Source organism: Capricornis sumatraensis, chromosome 8, assembly GCF_032405125.1.
Source record: "Capricornis sumatraensis isolate serow.1 chromosome 8, serow.2, whole genome shotgun sequence".
Classification (NCBI taxonomy): Eukaryota; Metazoa; Chordata; class Mammalia; order Artiodactyla; family Bovidae; genus Capricornis; species Capricornis sumatraensis.
This window is the reverse complement of record NC_091076.1, coordinates 60,376,008-60,395,207: the sequence shown is the minus strand read 5'-3', so window position 1 is coordinate 60,395,207 and position 19,200 is coordinate 60,376,008. Positions and strand designations below refer to the sequence as shown.

Below are 19,200 nucleotides of genomic sequence, written 5' to 3'. Positions count from 1 at the left end.
ACAGCCTTGACGTACTCCTTTTCCTATTTGGAACCAGTCTATTGTTCCATGTCCAGTTCTGACTGTTGCTTTCTGACCTGCATACAGGTTTCTCAGGAGGCAGGTAACCTGGTCTGGTATTTCCATTTCTTAATTTAAGAATTTTCCAGTTTGTTGTGATCCACACATTTAATGGTATCTTAAAATTATTATCATTGACAGCCAGTTGTGTGAAAACTTGTTGACACCTTCTGGTAGGCTTAAGAAAAGTCCTGTATTCAAATTTTCTTACAGTTGGTGAAATATCACTAGTTTGCTTTACCCTTTAGTGCAGTTGATACACATTGTAACGTGGGGCAAAGCACATAGCAGTAGGCTGTGATCTGTTGCTTGACAGTAGCTGCTTTCATTTATTTGACCTTATGTTGTGTTTACTTGCTCTCACTGATGGCAGTGGGTTGTACAGGACCCAGGACCTGTGACCTAGAGGTCAAGAGACCAATTTGGTTTTCTCATTCACAGAACTAGGGAACTTCAGATCTTAGGACTTGATAAAAGACCAAAAAGTATTTTCATGCAGGAATTCCTTTCCAACATTTCTTGGGAAATGCATGTTTTTCTGAATCCTGAGAAAAATGAGTCAAGAAATTTAAAAAATGAAAAGATTATTCTTATTCTGTTAGAGTTAATCTTTAACTGTCAACACAGAATCATGGGGACTTTTCTGGTGGTCCAGTGGTTAAGACTCCATGCTTCCATTGCAGGGGGCGTGGGTTCAGTCCCTAGGCAGGAAACTAAGATCCCACATGCTGTGTGGGATTGAGATTAAACTAGAAAGCAACAGCAGCAGCACAGAAACATACGACTCTTCTGGAAGAATCCTCTTATGGCAAGTTGAACATATAAACTGGAAATGCTGATACCTAGAATCAAAGGTTAGTAAGATCATAGGAGCATCTTGGAAAGAAGCAGTTGCTGTCCAGTCGGTCCTGGCTATAGCTGTTGCCATATTATGTGTTCATGGCCCTCTCTGCTGCTATGTAAATATTAATGAGTCTATCCTATCTTATCCTATACGGCAGGGGTCCCCAACTTGTTAGGAATAGGACCGCACAGCAGGAAGTGAGCAACAGGCAGTCATACCCCCATCCCACTCCGTCCATCTGTGAAAGAGTACTCCCCGCTGCCAGAAAGGTGGGGGCCTACTGCTGTACAGGGACCCTCTGTGTGTGCTCCAGGAAGTAGGGAGTTTCGGAAGCAAAGGGTTCTCATACTGGCATTTTTGACATGTGATTCCATGTAGTGCTCTAAACCTTGCTGAGAGTTTAGGTGTTACGTTTTCAACTATTACCTAATAACATTCACAGAATGTTCCAGTATTTGAATATTTAGTGTCGGCCACAGTTCTTGTAAATACTACAAACTAACCAAAAAATTTTAAAGATATATAATAAAGAATTTGAAAACTATTTTAAGTAGTTAAAGAATAACTTAAGATTTTGGGGATTCCTGAGGATTCCAGTTCCTCGTTTGTGAATCCTGGAGGTTAATATGTCTCGGAATTCAGAAATACTGGTACCAAGAGGTCAGGTTTGTGCTTGGAGTTTGACCGTGCTGTGCTTAGTCGCTCAGTTGTGCCTGACTCTTTGTGACCCCATAGACTGTGTAGCCTGCCAGGCTCGTCCGTCCGTGGAGATTCTCCCAGGCCAGAATACTCGAGTGGGTCGCCATGCCCTCCTCCAGGGAATCTTCCCAACACAGGTATAAACCCAGGTCTCCCTCATTGCAGGTGGATTCTTCATTCTCTGAGCCACCAGGAAGGCCCAAGAATACGTTGTTGTTGTGCTAGTCACTTAGTCGTGGCCGACTCTTTGTGACCGTGGACTTCCCACTTCGAGGAGCGGGGACACGAGTTCTGTCCTCCCCACCTCATTGTCAGTTGTTGAATGAAGCCTGCTCAGGGCGGCGTGTGTGTGTGCCTAGTCGCTCAGTCATGTCCAGCTCTTTGCGACCCTATGGACTGCAGCCCACCAGGCTCCTCTGGTCCATGAGATTCTCCAGGGAAGAATACTGCAGTGGGTTGCCCTCCCTTCTCCAGGGGATCTTCCCAACCCAGGGTTTGAACCTGGAGGAAGCCACTAGAAGAGCTCGCCTGTCGGTTTCAGTTTTCGGCAACAGTTCTGTGAAGGGCCACAAGGTGGAGGTAGCGCTTCATGCAAGTAGCTAGCTGTTCAGGCTCTAAACAGTCTTGCTCTTGAGAATGTGGGTTGGATCCCTGGGAGGGGAAGATCCCCTGGAGAAGGAAATGGCAACCACTCCAGCATTCTTGCCTGGGAAGTCCCATGGACAGAGGAACCTCCTGGGCTGCAGTTCATGGGATCACAAAGAGTCACAACTGAGCGCACATATACTTGACTCTTTAAAGCAGGAAGGTTTTTTCATTTGCTGAGAAAGGAGATTTCAGAAACATCCAGCCTGTATCTTCAAAATGTTTAAGGGAGAAATAATACTATACAAACTCTTCTTAGAAACAGAAGAAGAGGAATTCACCGGTAAAGCCATCTGGGGCTACAGTTTTCTTTGGTGATAGTTTTTTTAAACTACCAAGTTTCATTTCTTTTAATGCTTAACATACCTATTCAGGTTATCTATTTTTACCTGAATGAAATTTGGCAGTTTGTGTCTGTCAGAGGATTTGTCCATTTCATCGGTGTTCTTGACTTCATGAACATAGAAGTTTTTTATACTGATCCCTTATTATCCTTTTACTGTCTTGTAGACTGTGTAGTGGTGTTCCCTTTTATTTCTGATATTGCTGATTTTGTTTGCTCTTTTTTACCTTAGTCTGCCTGAAAGCTTTTGAGTTTTGTGTGCTTGTTTTTGCCATGCAAGCATGTGGCACGATCTTAGTTCTCTGACCAGGGAGAACTAGGTTCTGTGACCCAGGGTTCTCCCAGGGTTCTGTGACCAGAACCCACACCCGCTGTGGTTGCAGCATGGGGTCTTGACCACTGGACCACCAGGGAGGGAGCTGTTCCCTTTCTATCCTCCTGTTTGTTAACCTCTTTTTTATAATGCTCATTTCATTGTTCTTAACACTCTGATTAATTTCCTCTTTCACTCTTGCTTAAATTCATCGATTAATAGTTTAATTTTAACAATATCTTAGTAATTCTTTAAAAATCTATTTTTTCCCACATTAAACAGAATTATGTAGTCTCTTCCCTGTTATTTTATGAACAGTTTGTGGTCGTGTCCTATCTGTATACCTGCTGACTCTCACTTTAGGCAGATGGAACATGTCTTTTTGAGACTTTTACTATCCTTTGTAGAAAATTTGAGTATTCATTTTTTTTTTTCCCCTCCTGTGATAATAATTGTGACCTGGATTACGGAAGTTTCCTACCACAGAGGTCTTTTAAATGTTTCAAAAGTGTTCGTGAGTGTTTCTTAGATCTGCTTCTGTTAGATAATTTCAACATGATTTCTGTCATCTCAGCATTGGTATGTGTTGCTTATCTTTACCTGGTTTTTCACATGCTGAAATCCTTTTGGAATGATTTCTGGATCTTTTCTTAAAAAATAACTTTCTGTATTTTCTGGTTGTGCTGGATCTTCTTGCCACGTGGGCTTTGCTCCAGTTTGGTGAGCGGAGGCCACCCTGGGCCTGGTGCTCCGGCCTCTCTTTGGAGGAGCCGTGGGCTGCAGCAGTTGCAGCTCCTGGCCTCTAGAGCGCAGGCTCGGTGGTGGCTGCACCCTGTGCGATCTGCCTTGACCAGGGAGGGAACCCGTGTCTCCTGCATTGGCAGGGGGATTCTCTACCACAAGCCACCAGGGAAGCCCCCGAGACATTTTTAATATGATTTGTGTGAGACCCTGGGTCTTCTCTAAATGTCAGTTTGTTGGTACTTCAGGTTCTTATCTACTCCAGTATCCGTGATTACAGAGTCCTCAAGTTCTGTCAAGGTTCTATAACTACCTTCAGTGGAAAAGATGGGGTGGAATGTGTTTGCTTCATCTTACCTAGAATCTTCCCTCCAGAGGATTTTTACATTTGCTTTATTCAAAAACACTAGCTCCTGACCAATTTTTATGTTCCTTTCCTGAGATTTGAACTGAAACCTTAAATCTCAAACCTAAATTAGGCACACTGCCCTTTGTTTGAATTCTGAGGTGAACTGAGCACAGAAACCAGATAAATTTCCCTACTGTCTTCTGTGACAGTAGGCATACTTAATTACTCTTTCAGTGAGAGTTTTAGTTTTATGCATGGAGTGCAGATTTAGCCTCAGTTTCATCTCCCTTTCTGTGGTGGATCCACTGTTTTTTTGCCTATCCCCAACAGAGGATTCCCTGGTGACTCAGACGGTAAAGTGTTGGCCTGCAGTGCGGAAGACCCGGGTTCGATCCCTGGGTCTGGAAGATCAGGAAATGGCAGCCCACTCCAGTGTTCTTGCCTAGAGAATCCCATGGATGGAGAAGCCTAGTAGACTACAGTCCCTGAAGTAGCAGAAAGTCGGTCACAACTGAGCGACTTCACTTTGAACAGAGGATTAAAGATTTTCTGGGACTTCCTGGTAGTCCAGTGGTTAAGACTCTGTACTTACACCGCAGGGGGCCTGGGTTCCATCCTGCACACAGTAGTGCCGCGAAAACAAAGAAACTTGCACAGCAAGCCCTCTGGGGTGATGTCATCTACCTATTTTTTCTTACCCTTTTTTCTGCTGTACCATGGATTTCCCTTTTTTCTTTTAAATATAGCTGTTCATTAAAACTTCAAGATTTTATTTTATCTAGCATTTATAACAGTTTATAGCAGAGAGATATTTTAGATTTTCTTGATCTCTGTCTTGTTGAACTAGAAAAATTCTATAGAACTTGTCTTTTAAAAATCAACTCATGCATGAAAACAAAATTGGAGGTCCACATGGGATAGTATCTCATTGCTAAAATTACTGGAATTTGGTATACCCACATGTGGATATAAGTGTAAATGTATATTTGTGTTTATGCGTGTTTATATTTGTGTATATTTTAGGCTAGAAACGACACTGAATTAGGATTAAAAGAGCTCCTGTTATCTCGTGATTATCAAGGGAAAAAAAACTATTTGCTTTGGAAAAGATACTTTCAGTATAATGAAACTAACATTGGCTTTCAGTTAAAACTTTTCAGACACTTGAGAACAAAAATAAACCCAGTTCTAAATAACTAAAGAGCACTGAGTTTTGTGTAGTTACTTTTTCTTTGTTTTGTATTATCTTGGCATTCAGTGTAAAATTCCGAAGAATCTCAGGTTAGGATAAGGAGGCTGCCTTCTTCTTGACGTGGTTTCCTGTCAGACACGTTCTCTGCTTCTTCCCTGCCAGGAATGAGTAGTGACAGCGACATCGAGTGTGACACCGGGAGCGGGAGCGAGGAGCGGGAGGAGCGCGCCGGCCTGGGCGGCTTCAGCGACGCTTTCCTGGTGCAGCCCCCAGATGAAGGTGCGGCACGCCGTGTCGTCGCAGGGCTTAGGAAAACCATCTCTGCTGCTGCTGCTGTTTCCTTTGCTTCTGTTTCTGCTTCGCTGCTTCTGCTTTTGTTCTTTTTTAAATTATTGTCATTTGTGAGACGACATTCTGTGGGGTAGACTAAATGATGAGTACGGGAAAAATTTGGTAGGCTTTATCTGCCTGGTCAGACACCTGATGCTGTGTGCTACCTAATGGGCGAGGCTGATGTTGACAGCCTGCTTCGGTACAGCCTATGGCCTGAGAATAGCTTCTACATTTTACAGAGTTGTTTGGGAAAAAAAAAGCAAAACAGAGAATTCCCAGCAGAGACTGATAGTGGCCTGTAGTGCCTAAGTGTTAGCCAGCCCCCTTGGGAGGTTTCAGATACTTGATTTTCTTTTTTCTTTTCAGAGATATTTGTAACCTGGCTAATAAAGTAAGTTTTTAAAAGACAGCCTTTTCCAGGGACTTCCCTGGTGATTCAGCGGTTAAGAATCCGCTTCCAACGCAGGGGATGCAGGTTCGGTCCCTGGTCAGGGCGCTAAGATCCCACGTACATCAGGGCAACTAAGCCTGTGTACAACTCAAGAGAAACCTACAGGCTGCCGCTAGGGAAGCCTGCACGCTGCAGCGGAGATCTCGCAGGCTGCGTGAGGATCTTCTGTGCTGCGGCTAAGACCCAGTGCAGCCGAATAAATAAATATTAAAAAAAAGACAACCTTTTCTGATTCTAGAAATTTGTGCAGATTATAGAATCACTGATTTACCTCTTCCTTCCAAAAAATAAAAAAGTCTTAGGAAAAAACTGAGAGAAATCCGTTGTTACTAGTTTTAGTTTAGATGTACAACCTAATGATTCAGTATATTGCAGAATGATCACCACGATAAGTTTAGTTAACATGCGTCGCCCATTGTTAGGATTTTATCCAGAGACCTTAATGGTTAATCTGAGCATTCCTCTGTAAGCGCTCCTGGAATGACGACATTGTCAGGCTGATGTTAATTGTCATCTTGTATTTTACAGATTTCCCTGATATCCTAGTGTCTTTTTCAATACAGAGCCAAGTGTTTGATGATTTTTAAGTATTAAGGTACTCTTAGTAATTTTCTCTGCTTCTAAAAGAAGCAGCCAAATTTGAGGCAAAGTTATTTTGAGTGTTGGTGGGTTTTTATAGTGATGTTTGCATGCTCAGTTTAATTGACGTGGAAATACATTTTATATTTACAAAATCATCCTTTGAGTGTCCATCATCATCATTCCTTATTCGTTCTTCAGCTGCTCCCATGGTGTCCCCAGGGGACAAAGTCAGGCAGTGCCTTTCGTCTTCTAATTATGGGCATCTATTAACACATTTTGGTTTTTTCTCCTTTATTTTCCTTTTGTGTTTGTTTACGCTTGACTCTGATAAAGAATTCTCTAAGAATAGAGATTTGTTTACAACCCAGCACATCTTTCTTTATCACTTAAATAACACACTTGCTAAGATCACTTAGAGATATGGGAAAGAAGATACGTGTCTTTAAAAATTGTTAACCGTTTTTTATTGTTTTCTCCTAGATACACATTCCAGTTTTCCTGATGGTGAACAAATAGGCCCTGAAGATCTCAGCTTCAGTACTGATGAAAACAGTGGAAGGTAATTTCCAAATCAAGAGAACTGACTTGCAAGCCTCCTTGACCCTGAAATTGGCTGTCGTTGGTGCTCAAATTTGTCAACAGTCAGATAATCAGATTTTTTCACCATCTCTACTTGAAATAGTAATTGACACAATCCTAGTATAAAACATTAGTACAAAGGAAAAAATTAAATGTGGGAAGAATTCTGTGTAATGCAATGAAATAACAGTGTAGGGCTCAATTAATTTAGTAAATTAGTGTATTCCTTAAAGGCAGTGTGTCTGCTACAACAGAAGGGCGGTTAACCGCCAGGAGATGTGCCTAGAGACGGTGCGTGCACTTAGTAAGCTGCCCAGCATCGGTGCCCTCCTGTCTTGGCGAGAGCCTCAGCTCTGTTGAAATGACTGCCTTTATAGTTTGGGTTGTAATTACAGTTTCTAGTTTCATTAGTGCCTATAGACTAGTGAGCAGAAATATCACTTCTGTGTGGATTCTGCCCTGAAGACACTTTATGTGAATGACTGAAGTGGCACTAGACTGAACGTGCTCTTTGGAATATGTCGGCTGACTGAGGTTACTTTTTCTTTTCTTACTTGTTCGGGTGCAGGCAGGCACGCTGATTAATGGCACGTTCGCTTTCTTTTGTGTGACTTTTACAAATGCAGTTTTAAATGAATTAAGTTAATGTGGATTGGTTATGTTCTTGGTCATATAAACACATATAAGAACATTTTAAATTATTTCACTTTTTTTCTGCTTCTTACCAAACAACTACAGAGCAACAAGTATTTTAAAGCCCTGTTTTTTCCTTTGTTTTCATTAGCTGGACATTGATTTCAGTGTCAATACATTTAAAGATTCCTACATATTATACATGAAAGTGTGCTATAACATTCACTTTAATACTCAGAATTAGTCCAAAATTATTGCCGAACTTTACCATTGTGCTCCTGCATTTGTTTTTGAGCTGCTATACCATTTGTGAAAAGTACACTGAAAGCTGACTAAGAGACTATTGAAAAGCAAGAGTGTGTATACATTTGAGAGGCATTTCATCTGCTTATTTTTTACTTAATGAATATTGTTCCCTTTTCCATGTCTAGTGTCTTGCCGAACGCTGTGATTCATGGTTTGCTTTTGTTCAGAACAGTTTGCACTTTTTGTTAATAAAATGAACTTAAGAAAATGTTATGTCTCTGCAATTTATTAAAACTGGGACAGGAAGCCCTCCTTTTCCTGTTCCTATTGCCTGTGTATAGTAGATGCTTTTGAGCTGTTAATAGATGCATAGGGACGTTAGAAGACTTTAATCTTATTCTCCTTAAATTAGTTGGAAATATTTAAGTAGTATAATCATATGAGAAGTAAAAATTTAGCATTTACTTACTGTCATGATAGCACTGATGTGCCATTATATAGTTATTAAGTAGCTTATTGTACAGTGGTCTAAAATATTACTAATAAGTTCTTCACATTTCATTTTCTGTTAGCTAGAGATGTATTTGTGTTTAGTACATTTTGATGAGATCATATTTTAAATCCAGCTTTGTCTTATTTCTACACTACATTGTAATGGGTACAGCTGTTATGTAAGAATTTTGTCCCATTAGTGTTGAGAGCAAGTCATTTTAAGCATTGACATTGTAGGGTTTCTTTTTTTTTGAGCAAGTCTTACCAGAATTCATAAACACATATGTGATTGACTCTACTTTGAAACTCATTGTTGCATAGCTGTTTCTTGACCTGTATTTGATATAGAACTGAGTGCTTTCCCGTGTACCTTTGTAAGTTATTTTCAAAATATGGAAAACCACATGTGGTTAAGCATTAAGAGAAACCTGAGAACAGACTGTTCGTTTGGGGAAATTTGCAAGAGCTTTTAGCACAAGTGATTTAATCGTGAGACTCTTGGGTCATTACTCTGTATGACAGCATCCTGAGGTATCCTCTTTTCCTTTCTTAGGGGGAGATGTCCAGTTTTGTTTGTTTTCAAATCGTAAATGTCCTTAACCTTTACTCTTATTTTTCATGACCTTAAAGTGGATTCCCCAGAATGGCACGATGATAAATGGATCACAGAACCTCTGGCTCTTGAATATTTGGGGTCTTTGCTTACGCTCTCCGGTGGTGTATAAGAGCATTGAGGAGTGCTGCTCTTGTTTCATACAAACTGAGGACTGGTTGAGACCCTTTTACATTGGTAGAGTTTGAGTTTACTATGTCAGCAAGACTGTTTTTGCTGTTACAGCTATATGAAGTTTTGAAGGTATTTTTTATGCATGACAAAAATTTTGTAGGGAAAATTACTTGAATTTAATTGGTATATTATCTTCTTGTGTATTTTAAAAACCCAGGCCATTTGTACCGTATTCTGATTCCATATTAATAATAAAGTCTATACCTTGAAAAGCTTAAAAAGTGAGCTTCTAAAGAAATGATTTGTAACTGCCCTCCTGGCATGAAATTCTCTGTTTTTATAATTAAAGTTGACAGAGGGTTTCATGGGGAAAAAAAACAAAAACCAACAAACTTGTAGGTCTCTAAAGGATGTTCTCAAAAACGGTTCTCCTGTGATGAGGAAGATCGTGTCATGTCGGTTTTGTTGGTTATAGCTCACCTCCAGGATTGTTGTTTGTAAATTTAAAAATAGTAAGAAGTATGTGGCGTATATGAATTCACACCATCCATTGAGGAAAACTTCTGGGGCATAAATTAACAAGTGTCTATCTGGCATTTCCTCTCGGGGTCAAACAAACTTCTAGCCTTGAGCCAAATCCCTACCGCTCTCTGTTGTAAATAAAGTTTTGTTGGAACATAGTCACATCCATTCATTTACAGATTGTCCACAGATGCTTTTGCCCTGCAAAGTCAGAGTTGAGTAGCTGCTTAAGCAACCTAATGGCCCTTGAGCCTAAAATATTTACACTCTTACCCTTTGCAGATAAAATTTGCTAAGTTCTACTTTGTCATTGATATTAATAGGAGGTTCACTTTGAGGGAGGTAGATTTGAGAAAAGGCGTGATTTTTAACTCAAAAAGATCAAACATTTGATTTGTTGTTTTGTGCTTAGTTTTTGTGATATGGGGTGTTGGGCATCTGCTATCTGATTCAGTCTGGGATCCTGATAAGACTGAAAGACCTAAAGATTTCCTCAAAAAATGGAAGGACCTATTAGCTTTTAGTAGTGGGATCTTTGGAAAAAAAGAGTTCCTTCCCCAATTTCCAGCCATGTCACCTACTAAGTCTGCAGCCAACTCTACATGCTGCCAGGAGCCCTCCTCCGTCGTCCCTACGGTCGTCTCACGCCAGCCTCACCTCCGCTAGATGTTAGGTAGCAGTGAGGGAGCAGAGAGGCCCAGAAGACAGCAGTTCTTCCCCCCTCCCTGTTGGTGGTTCCTGAGCTAGTCTGCAAGAGCTCTGATGAAAGAGCTTCCCCCATCTTCCCACTTGCCACTGTCATCACCCGCAGTCTCCGAAAGTCATGATAGTCAACCCAGATTTCCAGTCAGTTGCTCTACGTGTCCTGCTCTCTGGTACTTTCTATTCCTTCACAGAATCCCAACTTAAAAAAACTTTTTTTCCCTCCTTTTGTTGAAAGGCATAGTTTTTCTTGGTTTCATCATTTAGTTTTTTTTTTTAATATGTATTTCTTGGGTTGCGCTGGACCTTAGTTGCGGCACATGGGATCTTCATTGCAACATGGGGGGGTCTTCAGTTTTGCTGCCCGCGAGCTCTTAGTTGTTGCACGTGGGACTTAGTTCCCTGACCAGGGATTGAACCTGCACTGGGAGTGCAGAGTCTTAGCCACTGGGCTGCCAGGGAAGTCGCATCGTTTGGTGTTTTCAGTCTCAAGTTTGGTCCTGGAAAACTGTCCAGAAGAGTATTTTCTCCTAGACTTAAGATGTAAGTGGGATGCGTGCACTGTGCCCAGGCATACTGCTTCTGTACAGCTGGGACCGGCTGTGTCATTGAGTCTGTAGGGAACCTTTGAGGTCGATGAGCTCTGTGTTGCGCCCATTTGACAGAGAAATAGGAGATTCAGGGAGGTTGTTCAGCACCACTGGCAGGGGTGCAGTGAGGTACTGGTTGAGTACTTCTTCCAGTTTGTCACAGTTGGGCCAAATCCAGCATTTGATACCTAATAATTAAAACCCTAAATATTGTCTATTTTTAAAAAAAACTTTTTATTTTGAGCTAATTTTAGATGCAGAAACCTTGAGAGTGTTCCTGTGAACCCAGCTTCTCTTTTTTAAAAAAATTTGTTTATTTTAATTGGAGGCTAACTACTTTACAGTATTGTAGTGGTTTTGCTATACATTGACATGGATCAGCCACGGGTGTACATGTGTCCCCCATCCTGAACCCTCCTCCCACCTCCCTCCCCATCCCATCCCTCAGTGTTGTCCCAACGCACCGGCTTTGAGTGCCCTGTTTCATGCATCGAACTTGGACTGTTGATCTAACTTTACGCCAAACGCGACTAGAAAAAGAAGAAATGAAGAACCCCAGGGTTAGTAGAAGGAAAGAAATCATAAAAATTAGGGCAGAAATAAATGAAAAAGAAACAGGAGACTACAGCAAAATCCAACAAAACTAAAAGCTGGTTCTTTGAGAAGATAAATAGACCAAATAGATAAATAGATAAAACCATTAGCCAGACTCATCAAGAAAAAAAGGGAGAAGAATCAACAAAATTAGAAATGAAAATGGAGAAATCACAGCAGACAACACAGAAAGTCATCAAAGACTACTATCAGCAACTCTGTGACAATAAAATGGACAGCTTGGAAGAAATGGATGAATTCTTAGAAAAGTGTAACCTTCCAGAACCGAAACCGCTTCTCTGTGAACAGAGGACACGACCATAGAGTGACCCCAAGGAGGGTGCCGGTCTTATGCACAAACTAGTGCCCAGACCACCAACAGCTTCGTTCCGACTGGACCAGTTGCCTCACGCACGCCTCCTCCTTCCAGGGCCCACGTCGCCGTGAGCGGTCCTGTCGCGGTGCCCCCAGCTCAGGCTCCTTCCTTGGCCTTCCCTTGTCTTTCATGACCTTGACGTTCTTGAAGTGGACCAGTTATTTTCAAGTGTTATTAATTGATGGCTCCACTGGGTCTTCCTAGCAGGGGCCGCTCTCTAGTTGTGCTCGGGCCTCCCACGGCAGTGGCTTCTCGTTGTGCAGCGCGGGCTTCAGTACTTGCCACGCACTGGCTCAGTGCTTGCTGCACATGGGCTTGGTTGCCCGGCAGCATATGGACTCATCCTGGACCAGGGATTGAACCCGTGTCCCTGGCATTGGCAGGCAGATTCTTAACCACTGGACCGCCGGAAAAGCCCCCAGGTGTTTTCTAGTGTTTTTCTGCCTGGGCTCATCTGATGTTTTTTCATCTTAAGTTGGAATTCTGCCTTATTAGAGGTGATACGCCTGCCTCAGTGCATTGTGTCAGGGGCTCTGTGCTGCAGATGTTTATTATTGGTATTGTTGACCTTAATTACTTGGTTAAAGTATCTGCCAGGATTCCCCACTATTTACTGTTTTTTCCCTTTGAATTACTAAATATTTAGGGTGAATACTTTAAGGATATGCAAATATGCTGTTTCTGCTTAAACTCTCACCCACTCACTCTAGCGCCCAGCAGCTCTAGGTCTGATGGGTCTTGCCTACAGCAGTTAGCACTGCTTATGGTGGTCTTACGGGAGTTCTCCAGTCCCCTAGTTTCTTTGCCATTTATTATGAGAATTCTGCTTGACAGGTTGTCTTTTCTTCTCCATTTAGTTTATTCAGCTGTTCGTATCTGTGTGGACATTGACTTTACTCTTTGGAGCTATGATCCAGTATTGCGCTTGTCTACAGTTCCATGTTCTAGTTCTGGCTGTTCAAAGCTCTTGCAGCTTGGCCCCTTTACTCTCTTGATCTTGATCTTGTATCCTTCTCCCTCCTTCCCTTTCCATCCTTCCTCTCAACAAGATGCTCCAGGCTCATCTTGAGTTTTCCTGGCCTTTTGGAGGGACAGTGATACCTAGAAACACAAATCTGGGCACTGATTTGCTTACTGTTACTAGAGGGTTGTTGGGTAGAAGAGGAAACATACTTACTCCTTCTAAAGCACATACTTGAATGCATCATGTATGTATACATAAACAATGTGTTTTAAGGAGGAAAAGCATGAGTCCGTCAAAGCACTTTTCCAGAGTTGTTTAGATCCTGAACTGTGACATAATGGCCGTACAGGATCATAACTCAAAGAACAAAATAAATATCTATGCGTCCACACAGATACACGTGAACAGCTGAATAAACTAAACGGGGAAGAAAGGACAACTTGTCAGACAGAATTCTAATGATAAATGTCAAAGAAATTAGGGGAATCTAAACCTAATGCACTGGTGCCTTTCTTTCCTGCTCTCTTCGGGCTGGTTGTGTGATTCACTTGTAATACAGTCAGGTATCTGTTAGAGTCTATATTCTGTCCTCCCCACACATCCTAGTTGATTTTAAAATTTACATACATTAAAATTTAACCTTTGTGGTTGGTATATGCAGTTGTTTGGAAAACAGTTCAGTCACCCCCCCCCCCCCCCCCCCCGCCGATTCCCCTGTGCTGGCTCTGTCTAGGTAGAGCCCCCCTTCTACCCCCTCACCCTTGGCAACTGTCCTTTCAGTTTTCCCTTTTCCAGAGTGTCATAAATAGAATCACACAATATGTAACCTTTCACTTAGCAAAATGGTAAGTTTCATCTACGTAGTTGTGTGAATCAGAACTTTATTCCTTTTTAACTGCTGAGTAGTATTTCACTGTATGAATGTATGCAATTTATCCATTGAAGGACATTTTGGGTTTTTCCTAGTTTTGAGTGATTATGAACTTTACAAACATTTGTGTGTAGATTTTTGTATGAACATAAGTTGTTTGTCTCTAGGATAGTATTTGCCTTGGAGTGGGATATGTAATAAAGAATTTGGCCTTTGTCCCTAGTTCCTGGGATACAGCCTCTTAAGTCCTTGGAATTTCCTGAGTGATTGGAGTGTTTGTTGTCAATTATGGTGGATTCTGGTAGCTTATGCTCATGAGATAACTCAAGACAGGGACTGGCCTTGCCAGAAAGACCAACCACCATGTGACTAGAGGATTGGGCCTCTGAGTCATGTAATATTAGCCTGAATAGTTCAGCCTTATTGCCAGTGAGTTAGTCACACTTACATAATGAAACCACAGTAAGGACTCTGGACACTGAAGCTCAGCTGGACTTCCCTTGTTGGCAGCACCCTTCACACATGGCTGTTTTGGGAGGGTGAGCTCCTGATCACAAGAAAGCCCCACATTTGGGCCCCCCTCCACCTCACTCCGGTCTGTCCTTTTGCCTGTTCTGATTGGTGTCCTTTGGCTGTAATAAAACTGGAATTGTAAGTATTTTCCTGGGTTTATGAGTTATTCTAGTGAATTGTCAAAGCTAGGGGAAGGATAGTGGGAGCCCTAAACGTGGTATCTGCAGTGAGAGCAGTCTTGTGGAGGACTCCGCCCTTACCCTGTGAAGTCTGGCCTAACCCGATAGCTGCTGTCAGAGCGCACTGCACTGCCATGCAGTAGGTTTCTGCTGAACTTTGTAAGAAGAGTGCCAAACTTCCAGAAGGCACTGCTATTGCATTCCACCAGCAACACAGGAGGGTTTCCAGTGACGCATATGTTAAACTGATAATAGTTGCGCAGCTCTTTATTTGTTCTATTCTAGATTTAATTTGCTTTCATTTTTCCTTTTTTTCTTCTCGTGTTTCATTAGGTCTTTTTTAAGTGTTCTGTTTCCTCTGTGGCCACTCCCTTTTTTTTTTTTTTAGTAATTGACCTGGCTGCATTGGGCCTCAGCTGCAGCACAGGCTTCTCTAGTGGTGGTGCGGGGGCTCTAGAGCATGCCAGCTCAGCAGTTGCAGCATTTAGTTCTCCCACCAGGGATCTAACCCACCAGGGATGCCCTGCACTGGAAGGTGGATTCCTAACCACTGGACCACCAGGGAAATCCCATCAGTTAGGGTGCTTTTTATGGACTTACCTTTAAATTTACTTAATCTCTTCTCAGCAGTGGTAGATCTATTGATTAGGCAGTCAGAGATGCCCATCCTCTTTGCTACAGTATTTCCAGTTTCTGGCATTTCTGTTTATTATAGTTTCTCTTTGCTGAAATCACCTGTATGATCTTCCATTATTTCCACAACATATTAACCAAGGGTATGTGCACACTCAGTCATCTCCAGCTCTTTGTGACCCCATGGCCTGTAGCCCACCAGGCTCCTCTGTCCATGGCATTTTCCAGGCAACAATAGTGGAGTGGGTTGCCATTTCCTCCTCCAGGGGATCTTCTGCACTGGCAGGCAGATGCTTTCCCATGCGCCACCTGGGAAGCCACAGTTGTTTTAATTTCTGTCAGTTCCGAAATCCTTGTCAAGTCAGTCTGAAGTTATTAAGGAGAGTTCCCTGTGTGTATAATAGATCCTTATTAGTTATCAACTTTATATATTTCAGTGTGTATATCAATCCCAGTCTCCCAACTTATCTTGTAACTTTTCTACATCTGAGACTGTTTTTGTAGTAAATTCATTTGTACCGTTTTTTTAGGTTCCACATATAAGCGATACATGTGCCCTCCTCTCTCACTCAGTGTGGCGTCTCTAGACCCATCCCTGTCGCTGCAGATGGCGTTCTTTGTTCTTTCGATGGCTGCGTAGTATTCCGTGGTATCTGTGCGCCGCATCTTCTTCAGCCGCTCCTTTGTCAGTGGACATTGAGATTTCATGTCCTGGCTTTTGTAGACAGTGCTGCAGTGAGCATTGGGGTGCACTGTATGTTTTCAAATTATGTTTTCCTCCAGATACATGCCCAGGAGTGAGATAGCTAGATCATAATGGCAGTTCTGTATTGAGTTTTTTAAGGAACTTCCATACTGTTCTCCACAATGGTTGTACCAGTTTACAGTCCCACCCACAGTGACTCAAATCACAACGGCTCAAGCTCAACGGGCTCAAATTACAAAGGTCCCCACGGGCGCCCCGGGAGGGGAGGCCACCTGGACAGAACCTGGAAGAGGCAGGCTCCCTGCCAGCACCCACCACCCTGGTTACTTCACCCAGAAGAATACATTTTTTATTTCTTTCAGATGCCTCTCTGTATTTTGTTGAAAGGAACACATTTTGCGTAGAACAGTAGCTAGTTTGGTGAATGATTTGTATGCCTAAAAATGGGCAGGCCTGCTTAGATCTGTACCACAAGAGTTTGAATCTGGTTAGGCGTTGCGTTTGGTTTGAGGTTCGTCCCTGCTATGATTAACCTTAGTGGCACTGCATTCTAGACAGGACATGGCTCTGGTAATCCACTCCCCGTCAGAAATGCAGTCTCCTCTGACCCTGCATTTTGTACTGTGCCTCCGAGTTACGTCTCTGCAGACTTTTGTTGCTCTGCCGTCTGCCCAGAACTGTTGTGTTCTTTGAAGCCCGACTGCATGTGGGTCGGGACTGGCATTCTTGGATTAAGGTGCAGCGTTCCTCACTGTGTGTAGATTCACTTACTCCTCCACAGCTATTTACAGGCCTGGTGATACTCCTCCTCCCCAGGAGCAGGGTTTTGCTCCCGTTCCCTTCCATCAGCTTGTCACAGGTGCCCTCGGGGCAGCGTCTGTGGCCCTTCCTCCACAGAACGACGCTTGTGTGGGCGAGCTGAGGGAAGGGTGATGGCCCCCATGGCCCTCCACATCCCACTGCTGGACCTGCTCCGCCCCGGACCTTTTCTCTGAGTCCTGGTAGGGTTTGCAAGGGAGGGCGGACTCCGCTGGTTTGCGCAGCTCCCAGGACGGCCCCCACTCTGCCTGTATCGGTCAGCCAGCACTCTCTCTCGCTGAACGACTGGCTTCCAGAGCTGCACTCCTCTAAACCAGTGCTAAGCGGTGCCAGCCCCTTTTACACTTGGGCCAGTTGCAACCTCAACTCTGATGAGTGTGAAAAAAGTCATAATTTGAAGTAAATCTGGCTTTTATTTAGAAGAGTGGAAGCAGTATTCCCTTTAGCTCTACATTTTAGAATTGGAAGCTAGAAGTACCGTGGTTCTTATATATTTTTTAATTAAAAACGTAAGTAGTTCAGATTCACAGTTCAGAAAGTAATGGGCCATTTTTAGTTTTCTATCCCAAAATATTTTTAATTATAAAAGTGATGAGATTATAAAAAACCTAGGAAATAGAAAACTGAAAGAGCCATGTGTGTCTGTGTGCTGCTGCTTCAGAAAAAGATGTTCTGTTCCTTTTGAACCTAGAATACCAATAGGGGATTTTTTTCAAGTATAAAGAATACTTACTAAAATATTGCTTTTCTTTCATTCCCTACTGTAGCAAACTCTTGCAAATAAGGTTCTTTCAGCCCTTCATTTTTTTCTCAATTCTTATTTCTTTGAGTTTATATAAAATCACACTTAAGTACTGAATGAATTTCAGTGATTAGGAGTTAAAGGTTGAAATTAATCTCCTAGGACTTAATGGTGGTAAGAGGCGGGTACGAATACAGGGTACTGACTGCATTAGGACTGCGTTGTCCTATCTCCTGTTACTCTCTTAAAGCATTCCTCTGGACAGACTTTCAGCCACAGTTCACCTGATTATTTCCCTTCTTCCAGTTTGAAACTAAAAGGAGAAAGACCAAGGGAGAGGGAAGAACTCTGGCTGGATGCAGAGTTTGAAGAATAAAGTAATTGGGAGGTCTGAGGAGTCAGCACTTAGCCATTCGCAGGTCCTGTTCCTCATTCATCTGTTTCAGGATGAACCCCCAGCATTAAACTGATGGGGGAAATGTGTGAAAGATGAGAAAGATCTCTTCTGGTTTTTCTGGGGAGGGACTAACAAACTGTAGCAGCACTTAGCAAACTTTTTTCAATGTCCCCACTTTAAAGTTTAGAAACCGCCACCTCAGGATTTTATTTTCAGTTCTGAGAAAATCAACTTAAATCCTAGAACTAAGTAACCTTCCTTTGAACAAAACGACAAATGACCAATGTTTTTAAATTGCTGGGTTTTATTAAGATATTGGCAAAATTTCAACATACTTCTTACCTGAATGAACAGTTTTAAATAAAATATGAAGGATCACTCATGATTACAACTGAACTCAAAAGTGAGCTGTATAAATTGGTAAGTTTGCTTGGTAAGAAATGATTCACTTCACTTGCTTGACTCCATAGAGAATTCTTTGCAGGGAAATATGAACAAGAGAACAAAGCGTGTCTCTCACCAAAGAGCACCTGGAGTAAGAGTTAGCAATAATGTATCGATAGCTTAGTTACTACATCAAAGTTCATTATTTTCCTTTTCCAGAACAACTGCTGTGTCAGTCTGGAGTTCCCTATCTTATTTCATATTTTCTAATTAGTACAACAAATAGTCTTTACAATGGAAGATAAAATGCTGCTAGAGGAAGTAACAGTTATTTTTTAACACAGTACCATTTGTCTCAGAAAATAGTCATAATACTGGCAGTACTTTGTTTTTTGGGGGAAAAAACCATTTAAGTTATTCACAGGTCAGAAGGGAAGAGTGGGTACTTGTCCTTTAACATCACGTGATTTTAAAAGGTGAAAAAAAAGTATGTTCTTTAGCTAACTGACAATCCAAAGAGTAATTCTCCTAAATTGTAGGGTCAAAACTGCAGTATTCCTTTTTATGGCCTTGTTTCCATGAGAATGATCACTGAGTTAACAAATTATGTTTAAAAATTAAAATAATAATTTAGATCACTTTCTCACAAAGCCTCAGCAAGCCTTTGCTGGGGAAGGAAGTACCTGAACCCCAGCAGTTTTATCTGTAAACACTTAACTTCTTTATGCATCATCTGCCCATCGGATGTTGCGCTTCTTCCTGGCACAGTGTCCAGCAAAGGCGCACTGGTGTCGTGAGCTGCAGTGACACTATGCCACCACGCCAACCATGGCCACTATAAATGTGGTCAGAAGCAGACTCAGGGTTGACACTGACATTGTTGACATTGTCCTTGGTAAAGGTGTTACTTTCGAGGATCCTCCTAGTTAAATTAAATGCAACAGTAACTTTATATTAATTCAAGGACAATGGATGGCAC

General features: G+C 42.1%; 1 protein-coding gene across 4 annotated transcripts in view; it reads left to right on the top strand.

The window, feature by feature from the left end:
* The window catches only part of TRIM37 (tripartite motif containing 37), a 141,258-nt gene extending 133,166 nt beyond the window's left edge, over window positions 1-8,092 (top strand). For 2 of the 4 annotated variants that reach the window (XM_068976307.1, XM_068976306.1), the window contains 2 exons: window positions 5,349-5,465; window positions 7,033-8,092. In XM_068976307.1, the coding sequence (XP_068832408.1) occupies window positions 5,349-5,465; window positions 7,033-7,115 (200 nt within the window). In that variant the 3' untranslated portion in view covers window positions 7,116-8,092. Of the gene's footprint in view, window positions 1-5,321; window positions 5,466-7,032 lie in introns of all 4 variants that reach the window. The other 2 variants (XM_068976305.1, XM_068976308.1) reach the window with 2 other exon arrangements.
* The last annotated feature ends 11,108 nt before the right edge of the window (window positions 8,093-19,200 follow it).